We start from the raw sequence: 20,996 nt of genomic DNA on the forward strand, positions 1-20,996 counted from the left end.
GGTTTACTGCCTATAAGTCATCCTTAATTGACCAAACTCGAGCAAAGGATCAGGAATTTCAAATGTAAATTACACCCAATGCAAATTATGTTTCCACAATCTTTTTCACTGGTTAACAGTTACCCTGATGTGGAGATGCCGGCGTTGGACTGGGGTAAACACAGTAAGAAGTTTAACAACACCAGGTTAAAGTCCAACAGGTTTATTTGGTAGCTTCTAACAGTTACCCAACAGCTTTCATCACCATTTGCACCAAACACCAGTCCCACCCAGAAAACTGGCCACAATCCCAGAGTGAATTAATCATTATGGTGGCTTTTCACTAACTACATTCATCTGTGGGCCTATGAGTTGGTCCTAAGATAGGTATGAGAACGCTTTTAAAAGCATTTAGAAATATATAGTAGAAATGCTAAGGAATTGACTATTGTACACCAACAAACATAATAATGATCCTGTATAGTTTCTTTTAATGATTTTAAGTTATTTAAAATTGGATTGTTCACTGGTGGTGGACTCTGATTGAAACAACATATTTTTTGTGTCAAAATCTTTTTCAGCTGTATAATTAATAAAACTGCAACAGGTTACCAGTCTTAATGGGTTGGATGTTCGCAGAGCAATGAAAACTCCATGGATCTTTAAAAATGATGAATGGGACCTGGATCTGGAAGTTTTGCCCCCACTTCTGACAGATTGCATTTTCACCAGCAGGAGAAAAGGGACACGGCATAATTCACAGAATGAGGGAAATACAAACTCAGCAGGGCCATTTGAACTCAAGTGCTAATTTCAAATAGGTCCCCTTTTCACTTTAGCAACAGTCTTATCCTGCAATATGGAAGTTATGGATTTATGAGGTGATGTAAAGACTCGTGTAGGGTCGAGAAAGTCTCTAGAACTGTCAAGCTGTGAAGTTATTTAAATCCCCAGCCCTTTAAAAATAAAAAACACTGCCTTTGTCAGTGAGAGTTGAAAAAAGTTTGTCCAGCAGTTAGAATAGCTGTCTATTGACATTACCCGAAGGGCTATCATTAATAATAATAAACCAGGAAATGCTGGAAATCCTCAGCAGCTCTGGCAGCATCCGTAGAGAGAAAAACAGAGTTAACGTTTCAAGCTCAAAATGACTTCTTCGGCACTCGAGTTAACCCTGTTTCTGTCTGCACAGTTGCTGCCAGATGTGCTGATGTTTTCCAACACTTTGTTTTTATTTCAGATCCCCAACATCTGTAGTTTTTTTGTTTTTAATATCATTATTAATGTATGCCTGCTTTCCATACCCTACAATTATCCCAGCAGGGGAGTCCTCAGATCACAGTTTGATTGACGGGTCAAAGAGGTTATTAAAGGAATAGCTGTCTTTGATGTAGCATTATGAATACAAGTTTCTTTGTTTTCGTCTGGGATTAAATAGCTGAAAGTTTTTTAAAAATGTTTTGAATGGGCTTTCATGGATGGGAGTATTTTTTACTGCAGCAAATGCTATAATACATATTTAGATATTTATATCATATAAAATATTTGGGTGAAGTACCAGAGAACTGAATTTTCCTTTTAAATAACCCACCACGGTACTCAGCAGCCTTTGCAACCACCTCAAATTTGTGTTCAGTGGTGACAGGCCCAATTTCTTCTGCCACTGATCCCCTTCAGCCCAACATATGAAGAAATATCTTCTCCTGCAAATTTTTAATACAACATTTTGCTCTGAAATGCTCCTTGATTGCACTGGTTCCCATGGAAGGTTTTACATTCTTGATATACAAATTAATTTGAGGGAAATTCAATTAGAAAGCTGGTGTAATTTTGAATGCAATTCATATCCAGATTACTGATTGCAGCCAAAGTGGCAACCCCAGTAAATCTTACAAAAATAGCACCAAATATGTACTGTTGCTTAAGGATGTTGCTAGGCGCCAAATAGCCCTGTGAATTGCATTTATTGGTGGGTACTTAATAGTTACTACAGAACCATTAAAAAAATCAATTGCTGTTATTTGAGCAAACATTTCATAGAATTAGGTGCCTTCTTAATTGTCAAAAACTTCAAATGAACAGACAAAATGGAAAAGTACGAATCTTTATACTTACTTTGAACAGATAAAAATAAACTTGCTTTGTGTCCGCATCTTCTTCTCTATGGACACAGGTAAATAAGTACTCCACATCTAGTACTATTCCAAGTAACCTATTCATTTCTTCTTCCGATACATTTTCCAAATGGGAAACGTGATCAGCTGAAAAACACAACAGTGCAATGTTGGTTTTTGGTTCTGCATTTCAACTTTAACAGGATTTCACTTCCCTCTGGGTAAGCAAAGAAATTATAGTATTGGTTTTACAAATCCCACACAACCCCATTAAAAAAAAATCACAAGAGCACCAACCAGATCTGTGAACAGGGTGACTGTTTCCTGGCTACACAATTTGGAAGCACATTTTGCAAACACACTGGGGCTCTCAATTTTCCTGCTAAATGATTCCATTACATTCAATCAAGCAGACTTACGAATGTAAATGGACAGGTCCAGACAAATCTGAAAATTCAGCAATATTAGACAGTTCTACCAACAAAAGTTGAAAAAGAGGAAGAGGTGGAAAGTGATTCAATTAAAACGCAGATTAAATTTTGTTACGAAACTGATATCGAATGTTTGCCATCTCCTTGCTGCCCTGATTTAGGCTGGTAGCAAGATGGAAAAGGAACAAAAATCTGGCAGGACTGAGTATCACTAGATTCCCACCTAGTTATCACAAGCTGAATATGCATCAAACTTGTGATAAATATCTGAATTTCCTACTGGAAGCAGGTGGGAGCTTCACTATTGTACTAAAGAGAACTTCCGAAAGCTCTGGATGCCAAGTCTCCAGCACACCAAGGAAAACTAATGGAAGATAAGGTCTCAGGTAGGTATGCAGGCGGGGGGACATTTCAAAGGCCTACTCATTTTCAACATAGGCACATTCGGTCTTTTAATGGCCCTCCTTTTTTTTTGTTCCCAGCTGGCAGTTAGGCTTTCATCAGACTTACTCGCAGGCAATTATTTATCCATTTATTCTTGCTATCTTTATTGGCAATAGTGCTTGCCATTGCAAATCTATTGAAGTGTTTGGAGGAAAAGAGGAAATGTGAAAGGACGTCTGGCAGGCCAGGTTGCCAGCTAGTTTCTCTCCTCTTTGCAATGTGAGCCGGGGCAGCAGACTTGTTAATGGCACACCTTGAGATGCAAATACCTGTCTAAATCTCGTGCTTGAAAACTCTACAGAAGCCTCCTAATCACAACTGCATTCCAGGCCGAGTAGGATCCAGAATTGTCTGTTTGGCCACACCTACCAAATGCCACTAATCATTTCTGTGGGTTTTGGCAAGCCTAACTGGAATGGGCCTTTTCAACGAAAGATCAGCAAAGGGAAAGAGGCCAAGATCTAGCATTTGTTGCGAGGATACCAACGGCTATCATGCAGCACAGAATTTACAGATGCCCAAATACGTCAGTAGTCAGCGTGAATTGTAAATTTAATGAACATTCTTGCAGGTATGCTGTTGTGCTAACTTATGAGATGGTGCAGGTGAGTGATAGAGGAAAATCATCGCAAGCATCTGACGTTGCATCAACTTAATTCCAGCAGTCATCTGGGCTCCACAATCAGTCATCAAGATATTCATGGCAGCCCCTGTTTATTTCCCGTCTATGTCCTTACCTGTCATCCCTCAACCCCACATATTGGCAAAGGTTACTGTTAGGCGGAGATCTATTTTAACACACCCCTGATTCTAAAACTCTGTTTCGTTCTTTGCATTAAATTTGACTTGCGCTCGAATGTTGTTGCCTGGCTTTGTAGAAGGAGCTGAGTATGTACTTAGAATGCTATGCAAACAAGGTTAGACAAGAAGATTGCGTGCTTATTAGATTCTGGAGGATCTCAAAGAAGTAGATTTTACTCATAATTTTATCTACCTTTCTTCTCCCATACTAGATAAAGCATTATCTTAGCATGAGGACTACATGGCGTGCAAAAACAAATATAAAAAAAAATCAAGTTTCATTCAGTGTCGAAATGTTAGAGGAAGCAGCAATTTCAACCTAGATCTCAAGCTTTTGGGTGGGATTGACAGTACAATGGCAAACTGCCCACATGGCAACATGTCCACAGATACAAAGACAGTTGAGTAGTGATGTAGATTTTCCCTATTCAAGTAACACTGCAAAATAAAAGCAAATGAGTTTTGATATTGTAAAATAAAATGAAATAAAAAGGTTGACAGATAAAGGAAAAATAAAATATTAACAAGTGGAAGATTTACAGAAATATGATAAAAGCAGGATTGGATAGAAAAGTTAAAGGCATTTGAAATTTCAATTGAAAAATAACACCAATTCTTCCTTTTTCCTTCCCTCACCAACCATTTTATCATTAAACCGCTTTCCAACCTTATGCATCACTGATGTGTTATCCAATGTGTTTGTCTGGGTTTCCTCAAATTAATCTTAAACTAGTGAAAACATATTTTATTGCTTTGATAGTGTTAATACTACTCGCGCCTTCTTTCTGGTTGTTGTTCCCGGAATTCAGATGTTGGGTGTCATTTGGCATTCAAAACATTTAGAGCAACTACTGCAAGAAGACAAAGCAAAGCGACACAAGTGTTGTGTTCCTTTTCTGATGGAACCTGCTGTGGCAGAATGATGAGGTTCAAGTGGAATTGAACCGAGTGACTGAAGCCAGCATGGGGTCCTTCTTTCAAACAGTTTGCTATGCTGAGTGATTCGCTGAGCACAGTTAAGAGGAGACCATCAGCAAATATACACCCAATTTCAGTTCGTATTTTTTGCCCTTATTTATAATCTTCTCACAAGCTACAATTTCCAGGGGCATCCACAGAACTTTTGAAAAAAATAGTTCCAATATATAGATGTAGATGAAATCTTGAGGACCATATTACACTTTGTCCTATCTGTCACAGCTTACAGCTTCTCTGCCGTTTGGCCATTCACACTGTTTATTCTATAGACTGCCAGTAGCAGTCTTTTCCCCCTGGTTTCTATGGCTATGACTCATCTTTCATTCCCTCCCCCTGCAGTATAAATATCTCCCACTTTTTATGCCTTTTAGCTTTGACAAAGGATCGTCTGGACTTGAAACGTCAGCTCTTTTCTCTCCTTACAGGTGCTGCCAGACCTGCTGAGATTTTCCAGCGTTTTCTCTTTTGGTTTCAGATTCCAGCATCCGCAGTAATTTGTTTTTTTTCCCCCTAGCAAGGATGGCCACTGTGGAAATGTAATGTGCATGAATAAACCTCTTACATTTTCAGGATCAAAAAATGTGAATTTTATATTGTAAACTTTTTTGAGGATATTAATAGATTTTTTCCTTTTCCTTTTGGGTGGCACAGTAGTTAGCACTGCTGCCTCACAGCACCAGGGACCCGGGTTCAATTCTGGCCTTTGATGACTGTCTGCGTGGAGTTTGCACATTCTCCCCATGTCTGCATGGGTTTCCTCCGGGCGCTCCGGTTTCCTCCCACAGTCCAAAGATTAGGTTGATTGGCCATGCTAAATTACCCCTTATTATCAGGGGGATTAGCAGGGTAAATATGTGAGGGATAGGGCCTGGGTGGAATTGTTGTCGGTGCAGGCTCGATGGGCCGAATGGCTTCCTTCTAAACTGTGTTTCTATGATTCACTCTATGATTTTTCTCATGAGCAGTCATAGGTCACAGTTGGGTTTACGAGCCCTTTGTAGGTATGCATTTTGTATCTTCAAACCGGGGCACCTTCAGGTTGTTCAGAACTGGGGTTTTCCTGAATACTACCACTGACTAGATTAAAGTCCTTTGTTCCCTTGACGTTGCCTCTTTTGCAGCCAACTGAATATTGGTTTGTATAATTGATTCATAGTTTATACCTTATTATGCCAAATAAAATCATAAGATGGTTGGTATTGCCCAGAGAATTATGAAACATCACATTTCAATTGACACTCTGCCTTGTGCGACAATTGTAAACAGAAAAAATCTGTGGACAATGGTCTTACAGCTATAAGTTAGATATGGCAACTTTGGTGTTAAAGAGTTAACTTTAAAAATATATGTATATATAATATATAGATATTCAAATAAATACTTGGAAACCTGAATCTAAGAATTTTGCAAGCATAGAAAGTACTAATACATATTAAGTAATAATAATTAGTAATTAAGCAACTGGTAATTAAGTGCATTAAGTAATAATAATGCACAACTTTGCTTTCAGAATAAAATTATTCTACTCGTGTTACAGACTTCCCACTGAAAAAGAGTGGCTCAAGTAGCAAAGAGCTTTCTACTAGTACTGATAAACCGAAGAAGTGATAAAGTGAATTTCTCATTATTTGAATTAAACAACTTTAAATTAAGAGATTAGACTGCATTGTTCAGCTTTAGCCAGAAAGTGATGGGAGAAAACTCTCTGCTTACCTAGTGTATGACCACAGCTCCGACACGGTTCTGTAAGAGTGATGGCTGTCTGCTGGAGGCTTATTCTTGGGGGGGTTGGAGGGGGATTTGGATTCTTCCAGCCATTGCACTTGCAGGATTCTTCAGCCTAAAGGGATTAGGAGAACATGGCAGTCACATGTCATACATATCAAATCTTCTATAGTGTATCATTTCTATATTTAAATAATTATTACAATTCATTGATTAAAAGATCTGACTAAAAAACAAATTATGAGCAAGTACTTCAAAAGTAATTGTCTTTCCTGGTGGGGGTGAAAATTCAGAGTACGTTTTACAAAACGCAATAGCCTCAAGTGCACATATCTTTCTATAATTTCACTTAAACAAACTAGATAACTACATGCAGTCAAAGAGGCGGTCACAAAATGTTACTGTCTTCCCAATTCTATATTCCGCTTACAGTGCAATCAACACATTCTTCCAAAAGGCAGGGTTTGGTGAAATTCCATATGTGCATTTGGAATCTTATTTTTTTCTCTGATAAAAGGAAAGAGATGAGAATTGAAGCATCTTCTCCATAATATTACCCTTTCCAACCACTATCCTGTTACCTCAGACTTTGTAATACACTACCTGATTTCAATTCTGTTTAAATGCAGACACTTGACAAAATAAATTCTCTCCAGAATGCTTCTCCAGAGCACTCATCCAGGCTCAACTTCCTTCCGAATCAACTTCAAGTTTTTCCTTAATACTTTGCTGTAAGTTGATTAACTCGAACAATTAGCAAACCAAAGATTGCTAGCAGAGTATATATAAATTAATTCAACTGACCATGGCCCACACCTCTGATCTCAAAGGGCCTTACCACACAGGTATCCCAGGAAGTCCCCACGCAACGAGTGCATGAATTTCCAGGGAAGTTTAAACTTCCAATGGGCAATAATGCTGCACTAAGGATCACCCATACTCTGACTTAAACAGAGACTTTGGAGAATTCCAACTCTCTTAGCAGAAACGTTACCCAGGAAAAGTTATGATTAAAACCACTCCTAATTCCTGGATAACTATAGTACTGTGCCAATAACCTGACCCCCCACTGGACCACCTGACTACTCTCCTGACCTGCCAACTACACCCCATCAACCTGTGACCCTTGACTATTCTTACCCCCAACTAACTTGCCAACTAGCAACCCCACCCCCCCCCCACCCCGACAGCCATCTCCCCAAGCTCTTGACCACCACAGGATTAGTTCCCCCCACCCTCCACTGCATCCCTGACTATCCCCACCATGCCCAATCATCACCTGACTATCCGGCTACCCACCCACCATCTGACTCCACACACACCTGTCCCATGATCTGACCAATGCCTGACTACTGCACCCCAAGCACCTGGCTATCCACCACCCACCCCCAAAAAACCACCCTCTGTCCCCCACTGCCTGACCAGCAGCCCCACTCTCTGACTGATCATCTGACTGCCTCACCCTCCAAACCCATCTTACATCCTCCAACCACACCCTCTCCCCTACCACCAACACTACCTTACACACACTTACCTTTTCCCTGGCTTTTCAAAGTGACATTTAAACACCGGAATCTTTAATCCTACTGCTTTATGGCAGCCTGTGTTATAAAAAAGGTTCCCTATTGCGCTGCCCTGCTCCGGAACTGCTGCGTTGCATGTTTCTCACTAGGCCTGGGCTGGGAGTCTGGAAATGATATCTGCAGCTTGGATAGGTAAAAAGTAGCGGAGTGGCAATCCAGCGATGAGTGCCAATGCTTGGAAATTCTGGGCCATCTCTAATTATTCAAAATTGATACTCTGGCTGCAAACTTGGGCTCGGGGCACTCTGTAGCACTGCTGGTTTCAGTGCCATGGGAGCCTGGAGGCGTTAGAAATGGCAGTGGATCCAGTCCCTGCCACCTCCAGCGCAGCTTCTGATGATTGCCATCTTTGGAGGGATAAAAACATGAGTGTGCCATGCATGTATTGCAAGTGTGTAGTGTGGACAGAGCATGACATCAGTCAGTGTTAAATAATGATTTGATGTCTGATCTACTATTTTGGACCTTGCAGATCCTATTAACATCTTCCTCTTAAACATACACCTCTGAACGATGAGGGACCTACCCCAGATCCACTGGCATTTTTAAAAAGGTCAGCATGGTACCTTCACGTGTGCTGCTTTTGACTTTTTTGTTGCTTCTGCAATGTTGGTGGAAGTACTGTGTTCTGGGTTGTTCGAGGAACTCTTCGCAAGTTGTTGAGGTCAGAAGGGGGCAGCGATGCTGGACCTTTGCAATGGAGTTGAGTGGAGCTTGAAGAGCTCAGAACAGAAATCTTGCTCCCACTCATGGGGTCTGTAATTGCAGTCCTTGTTGGGTTGCATGAAAGGGAGAAGGGGCACAGATAGCACAGAAACTGCACAGAGGGAGAACAGGAAACGCTCTGAACAGTAGGTCATACCCTCTATATATTCAACAATAACTTTTCCTATCTCCAGTTAAGCGAGAAGCAGTGACTGCAGTGGCTACAATTCACCAAGGAAGAGGTCACTGAATAATGTCACCTCCTCCAACTGTACCTGTCACCACAGAACAGGGCCAGGACTATGCTGCCAAAGGCTGGCAAGGTCATCATCACCCTCGATTTCTATGTCTCTGAATGCTTCTTTGGAGCCAACATTGGCTGCTGAACGGGGAATACAGGCATCGCTGCATCAGGCAGGTCAGTGAGAACGGCTAAGAAGAGAGAAGCAGGAAGAGCAAGCAGGATATTCAATAAAGGGATTCTCAATGGTGCAGGAAGACATTATACCGAATTTTATCACCTCGCCCACCCCGGAATCAGGGCAGGCGAGGCGATAGAACGGAATTCTTTGTTGGCCTTGGGCGAGATTTTACGAGCCTCACCCAAGTGAGGTCATTGACTGCAACACCTGTTGTTCAGCAGGTGCCACATCCCAAACAGGAGTTGTACGAAAATCACAAAGTGTTCCACTCCTTTAACATGCAATTGGTGCACAACCATGCACACAGTATCATGTTGATGAAGGCTGCTAAACCTGGGGGCAGCCACAATGCTTCCATCCTGCATCAGTCAGTCATTTAAGCCATCTTCAAATAAGAGGGTGGCTGCTTGAGGCAGGGACACACGGTTCATGACTCCCCACTGTCACCTGCCACTCAACCACACATGGACATTGCTGGCACAATAAGAGCCATGTTGCAACCAGGACAACTCTCAACAATAGCTGTGCTTCCTAGACCATTAGTTGGGGGAAGGGGAGTTCTCCAATTTTCACTGGAGTTTATTTTGAAATTTGTGTTGGTCTGTTGCATTCAGCCAATCTGCTGATCATAAGGGCACAGTGCTTACCATCAGGCTTTCTGTGAGAACCTCAGGAGGAAGGAGGAGAAGGAAGGAGGCATCTTCCTTACATGCTCCAAGTAGGCTGTCTGCGAGTGTTTCATCAGACAGCAGTTCCCTTGAGCACATCACCATTGCTCTATAATTTCCCACTTTTTCATCCCTCTTTTGTGGACCATACCTTTCTTTTGGTGCCTTTACGTTGCCTGGTTCTCTTAGACTTGCTCCTGCAGTCTTCCATGGCTGGTGGAAGACTGCTGACTTTCACAGGGGAAGACTGCAGATGACTTTGCAGGCTGACCTTGAACAACTCTGGGCCTTAAAGACTGCATCAGCTCAGCGTGGATGGCAGAAGTCTGGGCTGACTATGGGGAACAGTCAAGAGTACTGGCGAAGGAGCAATAGTGGGAGTCCAAATGCTGTCCTCCTGAGAAAAAGAGAGTGCACAGAAGGCTCTCACACCATGGAGTCGCTGCCTCAGTGTGCCTCAGTACAGCTTACTGGATTACTGAGACTGTGCGGTCTGGGCTTGCATGGCAACAAGCATGGATCTCGTGCCATCAGCCCGAGCTTCCACTGCAGCATTACAGGGTGGCTTCCATCCATACTGCAAAGGAACCTTAGGTATCCGTTTCCAGACGCTGCATCAGGGTGCGTCATGGCTGGTTGCCTTATGAGGAAAAGTTGGAGAGATTAGGTTTGTATTCACAGGGGAGGCGATGGCCTAGTGGTATTATCGCTAGATTATTAATCCAGAAACTCAGCTAATATTCTGGGGGACCCGGGTTCAAATCCTGCCATGGTGGAATTTGAATTTAATTTAAAAAATCTGGAATTAAGAATCTACTGATGACCATGAAACCATTGTCGATTCTCAAAACACTCATCTGGTTCACCAATGTTCATTAGAGAAGGAAATCTGCCATCCTTACCTGGTCTGACCTACATGTGACTCCAGAGCCACAGCAATGTGGTTGACTCTCAACTGCCCTCAGGAAACTAGGGACGGGTAATAAATGCTGGCCAGCCAGCGACACCCACATCCCAAGAATGGGTAAAAGAAAAACTAGAGTTTAGAAGAGTGAGGGGTGACGTGATCCTGAGGGATCTTGACAGGGCGGATGTGAAGCAGATGTTTCCTCGCCAGAGAATCTAGAACTAGAGGGGTCCCTGTTTAAAAGTAGGGGGTCACTCATTTAAGATAGAGATGAGGAGAATTCCTTTCCCTCGAGGGTTGTGAATCTTTGGAACTCTCTTCCTCAAAAGACAGTGGAAGCAGAGTCTTTGAATATCTTAAGGCAGAGCTAGATAGATTCTTGATTAACAAGTGGATGCAGGAATGTGGGGTTGAGGGTACAACCAGATCAGCCATGGTTTTATTGAATTACAGAGGAGGCTCGAAGGGCCAAGTGGCCTATTCCTAATTTGTATGCTTGGCCCATAAATACTGTCATGGAGTTGGCCACACTGGAAAGGATCGGCTCCATATTCTGCATGAAGCACTGTGCAAAGTTGGAGACTGACTCCTCCATGCTCCCTGGCATTGCTAATAGTTTGTCGCAAGCCTACCAATGCACCTAGCATCTTTGTGTACATGCCCATCAGCTTTTTTCCTGCATACCATCCTATTAATGTCCTCATCTGAGTATTCTGCAGCAGTATTTGTCTGCAACCACTCCCTCTGGGAAATTGGGACACATACTACCCTTTCCCTCTGTCCTGGCTGCAACCCACTTTTACCCTGTGACTCAATCTCACTTCTGTTTTTACTTTCTAAAGTACATTTAGTGCCAATATCTGAGTTGGTAGCTGCAAGTGTCAGATCAAGTGACAGTATTTCCTCATCAGACATCGGCTCTTCTTTAATACTCTCCATTCTAAGACCAGGCCCCAGTTCTTGATTGTCTAAAAGCAGAAATGGGATTTGGGAAGGTGCATAAGATAGGAACATACTGTCAATCTGAATATTCTCAGCAACGCTGGTTGCAATAATTTGCAGCACCCTCTCCTCCAAGGGGCTCAGGAGATAAAGCTGTGCCTGTCCCCCACTGGTTCTCTGTTGCTCCCTCCTATCATATGTGACCTTGTCCTGCAAGAGAGAAGGAAGAGTGTCAGTGAATGTGTTGCAATGGCTGATTTGCACATCATTGCTGAATAGTTGGATGTATGTGGAAGTTACGAGATGTGATAAGAGTGCGAGCGAGGATGAAGTGGAGTATATGAATGCCAGGCATGACCTTTGATTGCCAGAGAGCTGATGGCTGAGTATTAAAGGTGTGGTGGACTGAGCGGTATGTCAGGTTGGTGGTAGTGGATGAGAGATGGCATTTGAAATTGCATTCACTGAACTTGACCATTCATGTGTGGTCATTGAACTCTTTGTGACACTACAGATAGACCCTCGGGGCAAGACTCCATTCTCCTATTTCCTTTGCACTTTATGTTTACTGGGCTTCTTGATCCCCTGGGGGAAAAATTATATCTCTTCTCCTTTCCAATTCTGAGAATAAGGCTGCCAGTACTGGATCATGATGCAGAGATGCCGGCGTTGGACTGGGGTGGGCACAGTAAGAAGTCTCACAACACCAGGTTTAAGTCCAACAGGTGATTCCAAAATCACGAGCTTTCAGAGCACTGCTCCTTCATCACTCACTCACCTGATGAATGCGCAGCACTCCGAAAGCTCGTAATTTCAAATAAGCCTGTTGGATTTTAACCTGGTATTGTGAGACTCCTTACAATACTGTCTGTCTGACGCAATCTGGAAGCCCACTCTCTGGCCTGCCTCCTACTTTGGGACTCTGAAACAGGTACAGCTGTACCACAATACATCCCACCCCCAAAACTTAAATGAGGTACAAGCTGGCTTTAAAAAAATGTAGGCCAGCTATAACTTGTTCTGGCTTGGCAGGTACCTGGACCTCCTGCTGTACAGTAGCTACTCAGTAATACTGGGCTACACGCTGCAATCATTGAGATGAGCAGGGGAGCACAAAGTTTGCATTACTCCAAACAGGCGCGGGGTAATCATGCATTGCAATGTCTGTGCCAGAGAGATGGCATCTTATTTGTCAGCTCAGAGATCAGTTCCACTTTTTTTTCAAAAGGGAAAGTAACATTATTGCTACAACTGAGGAATGTATTCCTTTGGCAGTTCCAAAAGTCAACCTGAAAAAAGAAAACTTTCTCACTGGCATTATTTACAACCCAGTCTGCCACACCAGAAAAATACACCAAACGTTACAACCGTAAAGCCTTGCTTTGCCATCGAGTTTTTAGAAAAGGACACAGCATGTAGCGATCCTAACATTGTTTACAACACACACAAGCGCCAGAGACAGAAACAAACCCGCCCCCTATTGCAAAACAAGCCGACCTGACACGAAGACAGTCAAAACAGAATTAATTCTGACATGTCACTTCATTGGAGAAGCTGTGAGTGGAGTTTGTTTGTTGTGAGTGCCCCCTCCCCGGGCCGGGGGGAGGGGAGAGGGGGGGGGTGTATATATATATTGCCCCTTGGCGGGGGCAGCAGCCGCCACTCGGGTTTACCTTGCAAGCGGAATAGACGCCGAGCTTTTCCAGCTTCTTTGTCCGGGGGTAGCCGCGGAGCTGCGCCTTCCTCAGCGCGATCCTTTCCCGCTGCTGCTGCTGACTGCCCGCGGCTGCCGAGCGGCCGCCCTCCGCAGCGGAGCTGACAACCGGCACCGGGGGCACCGACTCCGAGGAGCCCACACACGCCGCCGGCAGCGGCGGCGCTGGAGGCGGTGGCGGGGATCCCTGCTGCTGCCCGCCCGCTCCTCCCGCTCCTCCGCCGCACTCCGCCATGGCTCCCAGCTGCTCTGTACGTGCGGAGCTGTGTTGTTGCTTTTTTTTAAGGAAGTGATCCGGGCTGGAATGGTGACCAGAGCGGGGCTGGTGGCAGGCAGCTCACTGACTGGCCTGTCTGTCTCCTGTATGTAGTCCTCAGCATCGAGCAGCACCCCGCCAGGGGCGGTACGGAGCACTCACACACACCAGCTCCTTCCCCCATTCATTTTCTCTTCCCACTCCAATCAGAGAGAAGGAAAAAAAAACAAAGCAACCTTGTCCAAATTCATTTATGGCCACATAATGGAAACACAATGAAAGGCAAAAATTATCAACAAGAAACTAATCACTCTCTTCACGCAGCAATTAACCAGTCTTGAGGAATGAACCATTCACTGTTTTAGTTTATTAGTGTCACAAGAAGGCTTACGTTAACACTGCAGTGAAGTTATTGTGAAAATCCCCTAGTCGCCACACTCCGGCGCCTGCTCAGGTACACTGAGGATAATTTAGCGTAGCCAATGCACCCAATCAGCACATCTTTGGGACTGTGGGAGGTAACCCAGAAGGAAATTAAACATCAACCTAATATAAACACAATACCAACACTTAGTAACACAATAACAACAACTCCGTGGCAAAAAGAATGGAGTCCATTATAAGTTATCTGTAATCTTCCAGGGCTTCGCCTTTTGGGGTTATCACCTTCAGGGTTTCATCTCTCAGGGTTACAAACAGTTCATCCAGTGACTTCCAAGGTTCCATTCCTCAGGGCTAGACCTTCCGGGGTTACACCTTTCTGAGTTGCACCTTCCGGGGCTGCGCCTTCCGGGATTACCACCTTCTGGGGCTGCGTCTTCCAGGGTTACACCTTTCTGAGCTGCACCTTCCGGGGTTACGCTTTCCTGGGCTGCGCCTTCCAAGGTTGAACCTTGCTGCGTTACATCTTTCCACAAAACTCAGATTTCACCGTTTTTAACCTATAGTTCTTATAGTTCAATTAACACGAGGAGAACGTGCAGACTCTGCAGTCACCCAAGCCGGGAATCGAACCACCTTCCGGTGTTGCGCTTTCCGGGGTTGCGTCTTCTGGGGCTGCGCCTTCCAGGGTTACACCTTCCTGGGCTGCGCCTTCCGAGGTTGAACCTTGCTGCGTTACGCCTTTCTGGGTTACGCCTTTCCGCAAAACTCAGATTTCACCATTTTTAACCTATAGTTCTTGTAGTTCAATAAACACGGGGAGAACGTGCAGACTCTGCAGTCACCCAAGCCGGGAATCGAACCTAGGTCCCTGGCGTTGTGAGGCCGATGGTTGTCATGATTTGGAGATGCCGGCGTTGGACTGGGGTAAACACCGTAAGAAGTCTCACAACACCAGGTTAAAGTAACTTTAAAGTTAACTTTAACCTGGTGTTGTGAGACTTCTTGCTGTGAGGCAGCAGTGCGAACCACTGCACCACCCACTGCACAATCTTGCCCCATGTTTCTGCTGCATCTGAAATCACAATCTTAATCTCATTGATGGCTTTTTTTGCTGTTCTCCTATATTAGCTAAGACTTCTTCAGTCTGTTTATACAACACATGTTCAGCTAATGGCTTCACTTGGCATCTATGCTATCTCTAAAAAAATCTGGTCTGAGGCCTCAGGAATGATCAAACTTGAGCAAGCGTTGTGAGCGTAAGGAAGTAATATCGACACAAACACAGGGTTGACTGTTCTGCTCTCGCTCTCTCTGGTGGTGAACTTGCAGGCAGGAAGGGCAGAATTAAATTTAACCGCCCCGCCACTCCTCCAATTGAGACCCTTAAGTAGTCAAATTAATAACCACTTAAGGATCTCATCCCCACCATCTGAGGCAGGCCTATCACAATGCAATATGCATAACAACTGAAACTATGCTGGCCAGCTCATCACCTGGGTGGGGGTTACCCCAAGTAAAGCACTTTGTGCCTGATCAAGGGATTGGACATCAGAACGGGGGAAGCCACTGAGAGCCACCCACCCCACCCTCTCCCTGCAGCCCCATCCATGAACCCCCCGTCCCTCCATATAACTGACCCATGGCCTGGGTCACTGCTGATCTTGAGAGTCCAGTGCCTGTCCATCCAGCAGCTGCCATGGCCTCCCCAAAGGGGCAGCTGTACACACAAGGTCCAGTCTCTGAAAGGTCAGGGCCTCTTGGTAGGCGAGACTTCCACCCTGGGGTCTTGATTCTAGGGGAAGGCCTGCCGCTGACCTCGTCACTGTCTGTTTAGCTTGTCAGGCTTTCAGGCTCGTCAGGCCTTCTTGAAAAGAGGCAAGGAAGCTCTCTCACTGGCTTTCCAGCCAGCAAGTGAGACCCATGAAATCCCGAGAAGGTTCCACCCAATCAGTGCAAAAAGAAATTTTAAACATATCCCAAAATTGAACTGAATATTATACTTTTTAACTTCTTGTTGGGACAGCACCAAATGCCTATCAGCAAATGTTAATCAATATTTAGACATCACTGAGTATACTTCCAAATGTATGTATTTATGGACAAATAATACGGAGCAGCAATATAACTTATTTTTTAAAGTTGTTCTATAGGCGACACCGATGAATCTACATTTAGAGTCCAAACTCAGTGACAGTATTTTTTTATTACTAAGTGAAGTGCACAGTGGTTAGCACTGCTGTCTCACAGCACCTGGGTTCAATTCTGGCCATGGGTGACTGTGTGGACTTTGCACATTCTCACCATGTCTGCGTGGATTTCCTCTGAGTGCTCCAGTTTCCTCCCGCAGTCCAAAGATGTGCAGGTTAGGTGGATGCTAAATTGCCCCTTAGTGCCCCAAGATGTGTAGGTTAGGGGAATTAGCAGGGTAAATATGTGGGATTACAGGGATAGGGCCTGAATGGGATGCTCTGTCGAAGGGTTGGTGCAGATGTGACAGACGAAATGGTCTCCTTATGCACTGTAGGAATTCTATAAGTCTAAACAATTAAAAATCAGTTGCACATAATGGGTTTGAAGATCCGTGTAAAGTACAAGATAAGGCTTCCCTCTTAGTGGGTGGGTTGGCTAATTCCATGGAGGTGTACTGAATTGAATTGATTTATCATTGTCACATGTATTGGGATACAATGAAAAGTGTTGTTTCTTGCGAGCTATACAAACAAAACATACCATTCATAGAGTACATAGGGGAGAAGGAAAGGATAGGGTGCAGAATATAGTGTTGCAGTTACCGATAGGGTGAAGAGAAAGATCAGCTTAATATGTGAAAGGACCATTCAAAAGTCTGATGGCAGCAGGGAAGAAGCTGTTCTTGAGTCGGTTGGTACCTGTCCTCAGACTTTTGTATCTTTTTCCTGATGGAAGAAGGTGACAGAGAGTATGTCTGGGGTGCGTGAAGTCCTTGATTATGCTGGTTGCTTTCCCGAGGCAGCGGGAAGTGTAGATGGAGTCAATGAATTGGAGGCTGATTTGTGTGATGGACTGGACTACACTCACAACACTTTGTAGTTTCTTGCCGTCTTGGTTAGAGAAGAAGCCATGCCAAGCAGTGATACATCTGTAAAGGATGCTTTCTATGGTGCTTCTGTAAAAATTGGTGAGAGTCGTAGCGGACATACCAAATTTCCTTAGCCTCCTGAGAAAGTAGAGACCTTGGTGGGCTTTCTTAACTATAGCGTTGGCGTGAAGGGACCAGGACAAGTTGCTGGTGATCTGAACACTGAGGAACTTGAAGCTCTCGGCCATTTCCACTTCATCACCGTTGATGTAGGCATGTCCTCCACTACGCTTCCCGAAGTCGATGACTATTTCCTTCATTTTATTGACGTGGAGGGAGAGATTGTTGTCATTGCACCAATTCACCAGATTCTCTATCTCCTCCCTGTACTTCGCCTAGTCATTGTTTAAGGCGAGTAGGAGTGAAGTATGTTGACAATTTCACACAGGAATCTCAGGGCAGATGGCTACCTGCCAGGATGCAGACAGACATTAAGCCCATTATTAATCCAGCTAATGTCTATTTCCTCACATCTGCAATTTTTTAAATGATGCACAGACCTTCTGTTGAAGCTGAAGCCTGACTGTTGATCACTGGTGGCTTCCTTTAAATATCGCCTTCTCCCAGTGTCAGGGGGATCGTGTCCACAGGCAAGGCTATATGCCATTCCATGGAGAGGCTTACCCTGCACAATGATGGCGTACAAGCTACAGCCCACACTTATTTTTAAACATTTTCACATTTTTTAGAGGGTTCCTCCATTTTGAGGTGACCTTGCAGTCCTCTATGTGCATTTGAGAGCCACCTCTGTCAGTGCAGCTGCAGGCTCAAAACCGTAATATGTAGTTCTAGTTGTCCTTTGGTCTGGGACCTCAGAGAGACAGATCATGATCGGTGGACATTAGGCAGGGAGCTCCCAATGTCTCAGACATGCTCATGAGGAGTTGGGATTGTGACCTGAGCACTGAGAGATCGCAGGGTTTGGGAGTAGAGGGAAGGGAACTTTAGGAGGGAGACCATGAGATGTAGCACAACTAAGAAGTGTTTCGGAATATTGGGGACTACTGTTATCTAGCAGTATTTTACAATTCTCTTTCTCAGATATTTTGTGCCCCCAAAATTCAACATTACCTGTACTTGTCCTCCACCTTCCTACTGCTGCGGTCTCAGAATTTCTCTTGCATAATCCTGTATGCTTAGGTTAGGACAGGCAGGGGTTCCATTCCACAACTCTATGTTGGTAGAGTTTACCTCCAGAAATTTTAGGCCCCACCTTTTACCATTTTCTTCTTTCTCCTCAGAAATGATAGGCAAATCTGATACAGTCTAAAAGATACAGTCCAGTTATATTTATAGTTTAATGGAGGACATCTTCCATGTCCCCACCTTTGGAGAGGAATCTGGCCTGCTACAAGCATGGATCATGAAATTGTGCTTGTGCCAAAAGGTTATTTTCTATTATTGGCAGCGGAAGATTTATCTGGACTTGTGTTTATGCGCATGAGTTTGCTCATGCTCCTACTATAATTGCTTAGAACTGAGAGCAGATATTCCAACAACATCAAATATTCCTAGCCACAGTGCTGCCAATCACACTGGAATTACCGTAAGGTTGGAGCTCCAGAGGGTCACTTGAGGATAAAGGAGAGAGGAATAACATGTGGGAAAATAAAATAGAGAGAGGCACTTGGGGGAGAAAACAGAAGTAACACTTGTTAAGGAGGGTAAGAGAGAGAGAAAATGATCTTCAGAAACTGCCTGGGGACGGAAAAAGAAGCTGTGAGCTGCACATCTTGAGAGAAGAAGGTAGGGGAATTGCTTTAAAGAGGGTAGGAAGCTTGTAGCAGTGTTTGAAAAAACCTCAATTAACAAGGTACAATTATGCTAAATGCAGTGCATCCATTCTTGGTAATAGCATAGCTATTGTCATTATCAAGGCTGTTCAACATTCATTAATTACACCATTCCGAAACACAATTTTTATGGCCTCAATTACAATTCGAAAAGTAATGTAAATTTTAAGATCACAAAAAATAGTCAAGCTATTTTAGTAGAAAAATGCACTTAAGGTATTTGTAAATAGACTGCTAGCTTTAAAATGTTGATAGTTAAAATCAATACGTAAAGCAGTATTTCATCCTAATGTCATCAAGCATGAATATTTTGAGACTGACTGAAATATGGAACAGCTGATGCTAAAATTTAATTTTGCAATATGTACAATGAACAGTATTTTGCCGAAATTGTATGCAATGTATTCATTTTGATATTAATGGAACAATAGATTTTAAGTTAAAGTTTATTTATTAGTCACAAGTAAGGCTTACATTAACATTGCAATGAAGTTACTGTGGAATTTCCCTAGTTGCCACATCCTGGCACCTGTTCGGATCAACGCACCTAACCAGCACGTTTTTCAGACATCTTTATCAAGGCCCCTCAGTGTCTGTCCTGGCATTTTGGCTGTAACACCTCCAGACCTGATTTTTGTTAAGAGTACAAAAACATCATTTTTCTTTAAGTCAAGTTCAAGAGCAATGAATTCTATCATTTCACCACCTGCAGTGGAAAGTTATCAGTGGAAGTAGGTAAAAATTGATTTTAAAAGTCTCTAATAAAGAGCAAGAAATGGAATGGAACATAGGTAAATAATTTTACTGTAAATTGTCATTGGATAGAATATAGCATTCCATTGTGTCTCATGTCACTTCAGAAGGTTGGAAATATTTCCCACGCTAGACATTTGTCTGTATCTGGGTGATTGATTTTTGGATTATAGAATGGTTACGGCATAGAAGGAGCCTGTTATTCCAAAGCGGCCCTCTGGAAGAGCCATAGTCCCATTCCTCTGCCTTTTCCCGATAGCCCCTCAAATATTTTTGCTTCAGGTAATTATCCAATTTTCTTCTGCAGGTTCGACTGAATTTGCCTCTGACAAGCTTTCAGGCAGATCATGCCAGATCCTAACCAAGCAATGAATGACAATATTTTTCCTCATGTCAGTTATACTTCTTTTGCTAATAATGTCTTCTTGACCCTTCCTCCAATGGGAACAGTTAACCCCTATCTACCCTATTCTGATCATTCATGCTTTTGCAAACCTCTATCAAATCTACTCGTAATCTTCTTGTAATGTGATGGGTATTCATAAAGACACCAGAAAAGCCTGATGGTTAGAAGGGCTAACTCTGTATCAAGCTAACGACTGTGGGAGGAGCAAAGAACAGGATGTGCAGCTATGGAACAAACATGGGAATTGATTGGACAATGGCTCTCGCTATGCCTTGAACAAACAGTGATTGGAGACAAACTCCTGTATGTTGTGTTCCTAACAAAATTGCGACCTTTGACAGAGGCACGACTGTATGTGACTGGAATCATGATTAGTCATGATGTGGAGATGCCGGCGTTGGACTGGGGTGAACACAGTAAGAGTTTTAACAACACCAGGTTAAAGTCCAACAGGTTTATTTGGTAGCATGGTATGCTATTGGTATTTGCTACCAAATAAACCTGTTGGACTTTAACCTGGTGTTGTTAAAACTCTTATCATGATTAGCAGGATCTCTATAGGAAGAGACAAAGAGACATTGGCAGCAGTAACCAAAAGAGAAAACGCTGGAAAATCTCAGCAGGTCTGGCAGCATCTGTAAGGAGAGAAACAAGCTGATGTTTCGAATCCAGATGACCCTTTGACAAAGCTAAAAGGCATAGAAAGTGGGAGATATTTATACTGCAGGGGGAGGGAATGAAAGATGAGTCATAGCCATAGAAACCAGGGGAAAAGACTGCTAATGGCTGTCCACAGAGAGAATAAAGGGTGTGAATGGCCAAATGGCAGAGAAGCTGTAAGCTGTGACAGATAAAGATGTTGGGGGGGGGGAT

The 20,996-nt window shown here is 43.5% G+C and overlaps 1 protein-coding gene across 6 annotated transcripts in view; it reads right to left on the reverse strand.

Moving 5' to 3' along the window:
* kat2b (K(lysine) acetyltransferase 2B) overlaps window positions 1–13,796 on the reverse strand; it is a 58,640-nt gene extending 44,844 nt beyond the window's left edge. For 3 of the 6 annotated variants that reach the window (XM_078235866.1, XM_078235856.1, XM_078235838.1), the window contains exons 1-3: window positions 13,373–13,794; window positions 6,461–6,587; window positions 2,095–2,240 (exon numbers count right to left, since the gene is read on the reverse strand). In XM_078235866.1, the coding sequence (XP_078091992.1) occupies window positions 2,095–2,240; window positions 6,461–6,587; window positions 13,373–13,648 (549 nt within the window). In that variant the 5' untranslated portion in view covers window positions 13,649–13,794. Of the gene's footprint in view, window positions 1–2,094; window positions 2,241–6,460; window positions 6,588–11,773; window positions 11,910–13,372 lie in introns of those variants that run through there. The other 3 variants (XM_078235889.1, XM_078235878.1, XM_078235848.1) reach the window with 2 other exon arrangements.
* Between the last annotated feature and the right edge of the window lie 7,200 nt (window positions 13,797–20,996).

The sequence above is a fragment of the Mustelus asterias genome, chromosome 2, assembly GCF_964213995.1.
Source record: "Mustelus asterias chromosome 2, sMusAst1.hap1.1, whole genome shotgun sequence".
In the NCBI taxonomy this organism is placed as follows: domain Eukaryota; kingdom Metazoa; phylum Chordata; class Chondrichthyes; order Carcharhiniformes; family Triakidae; genus Mustelus; species Mustelus asterias.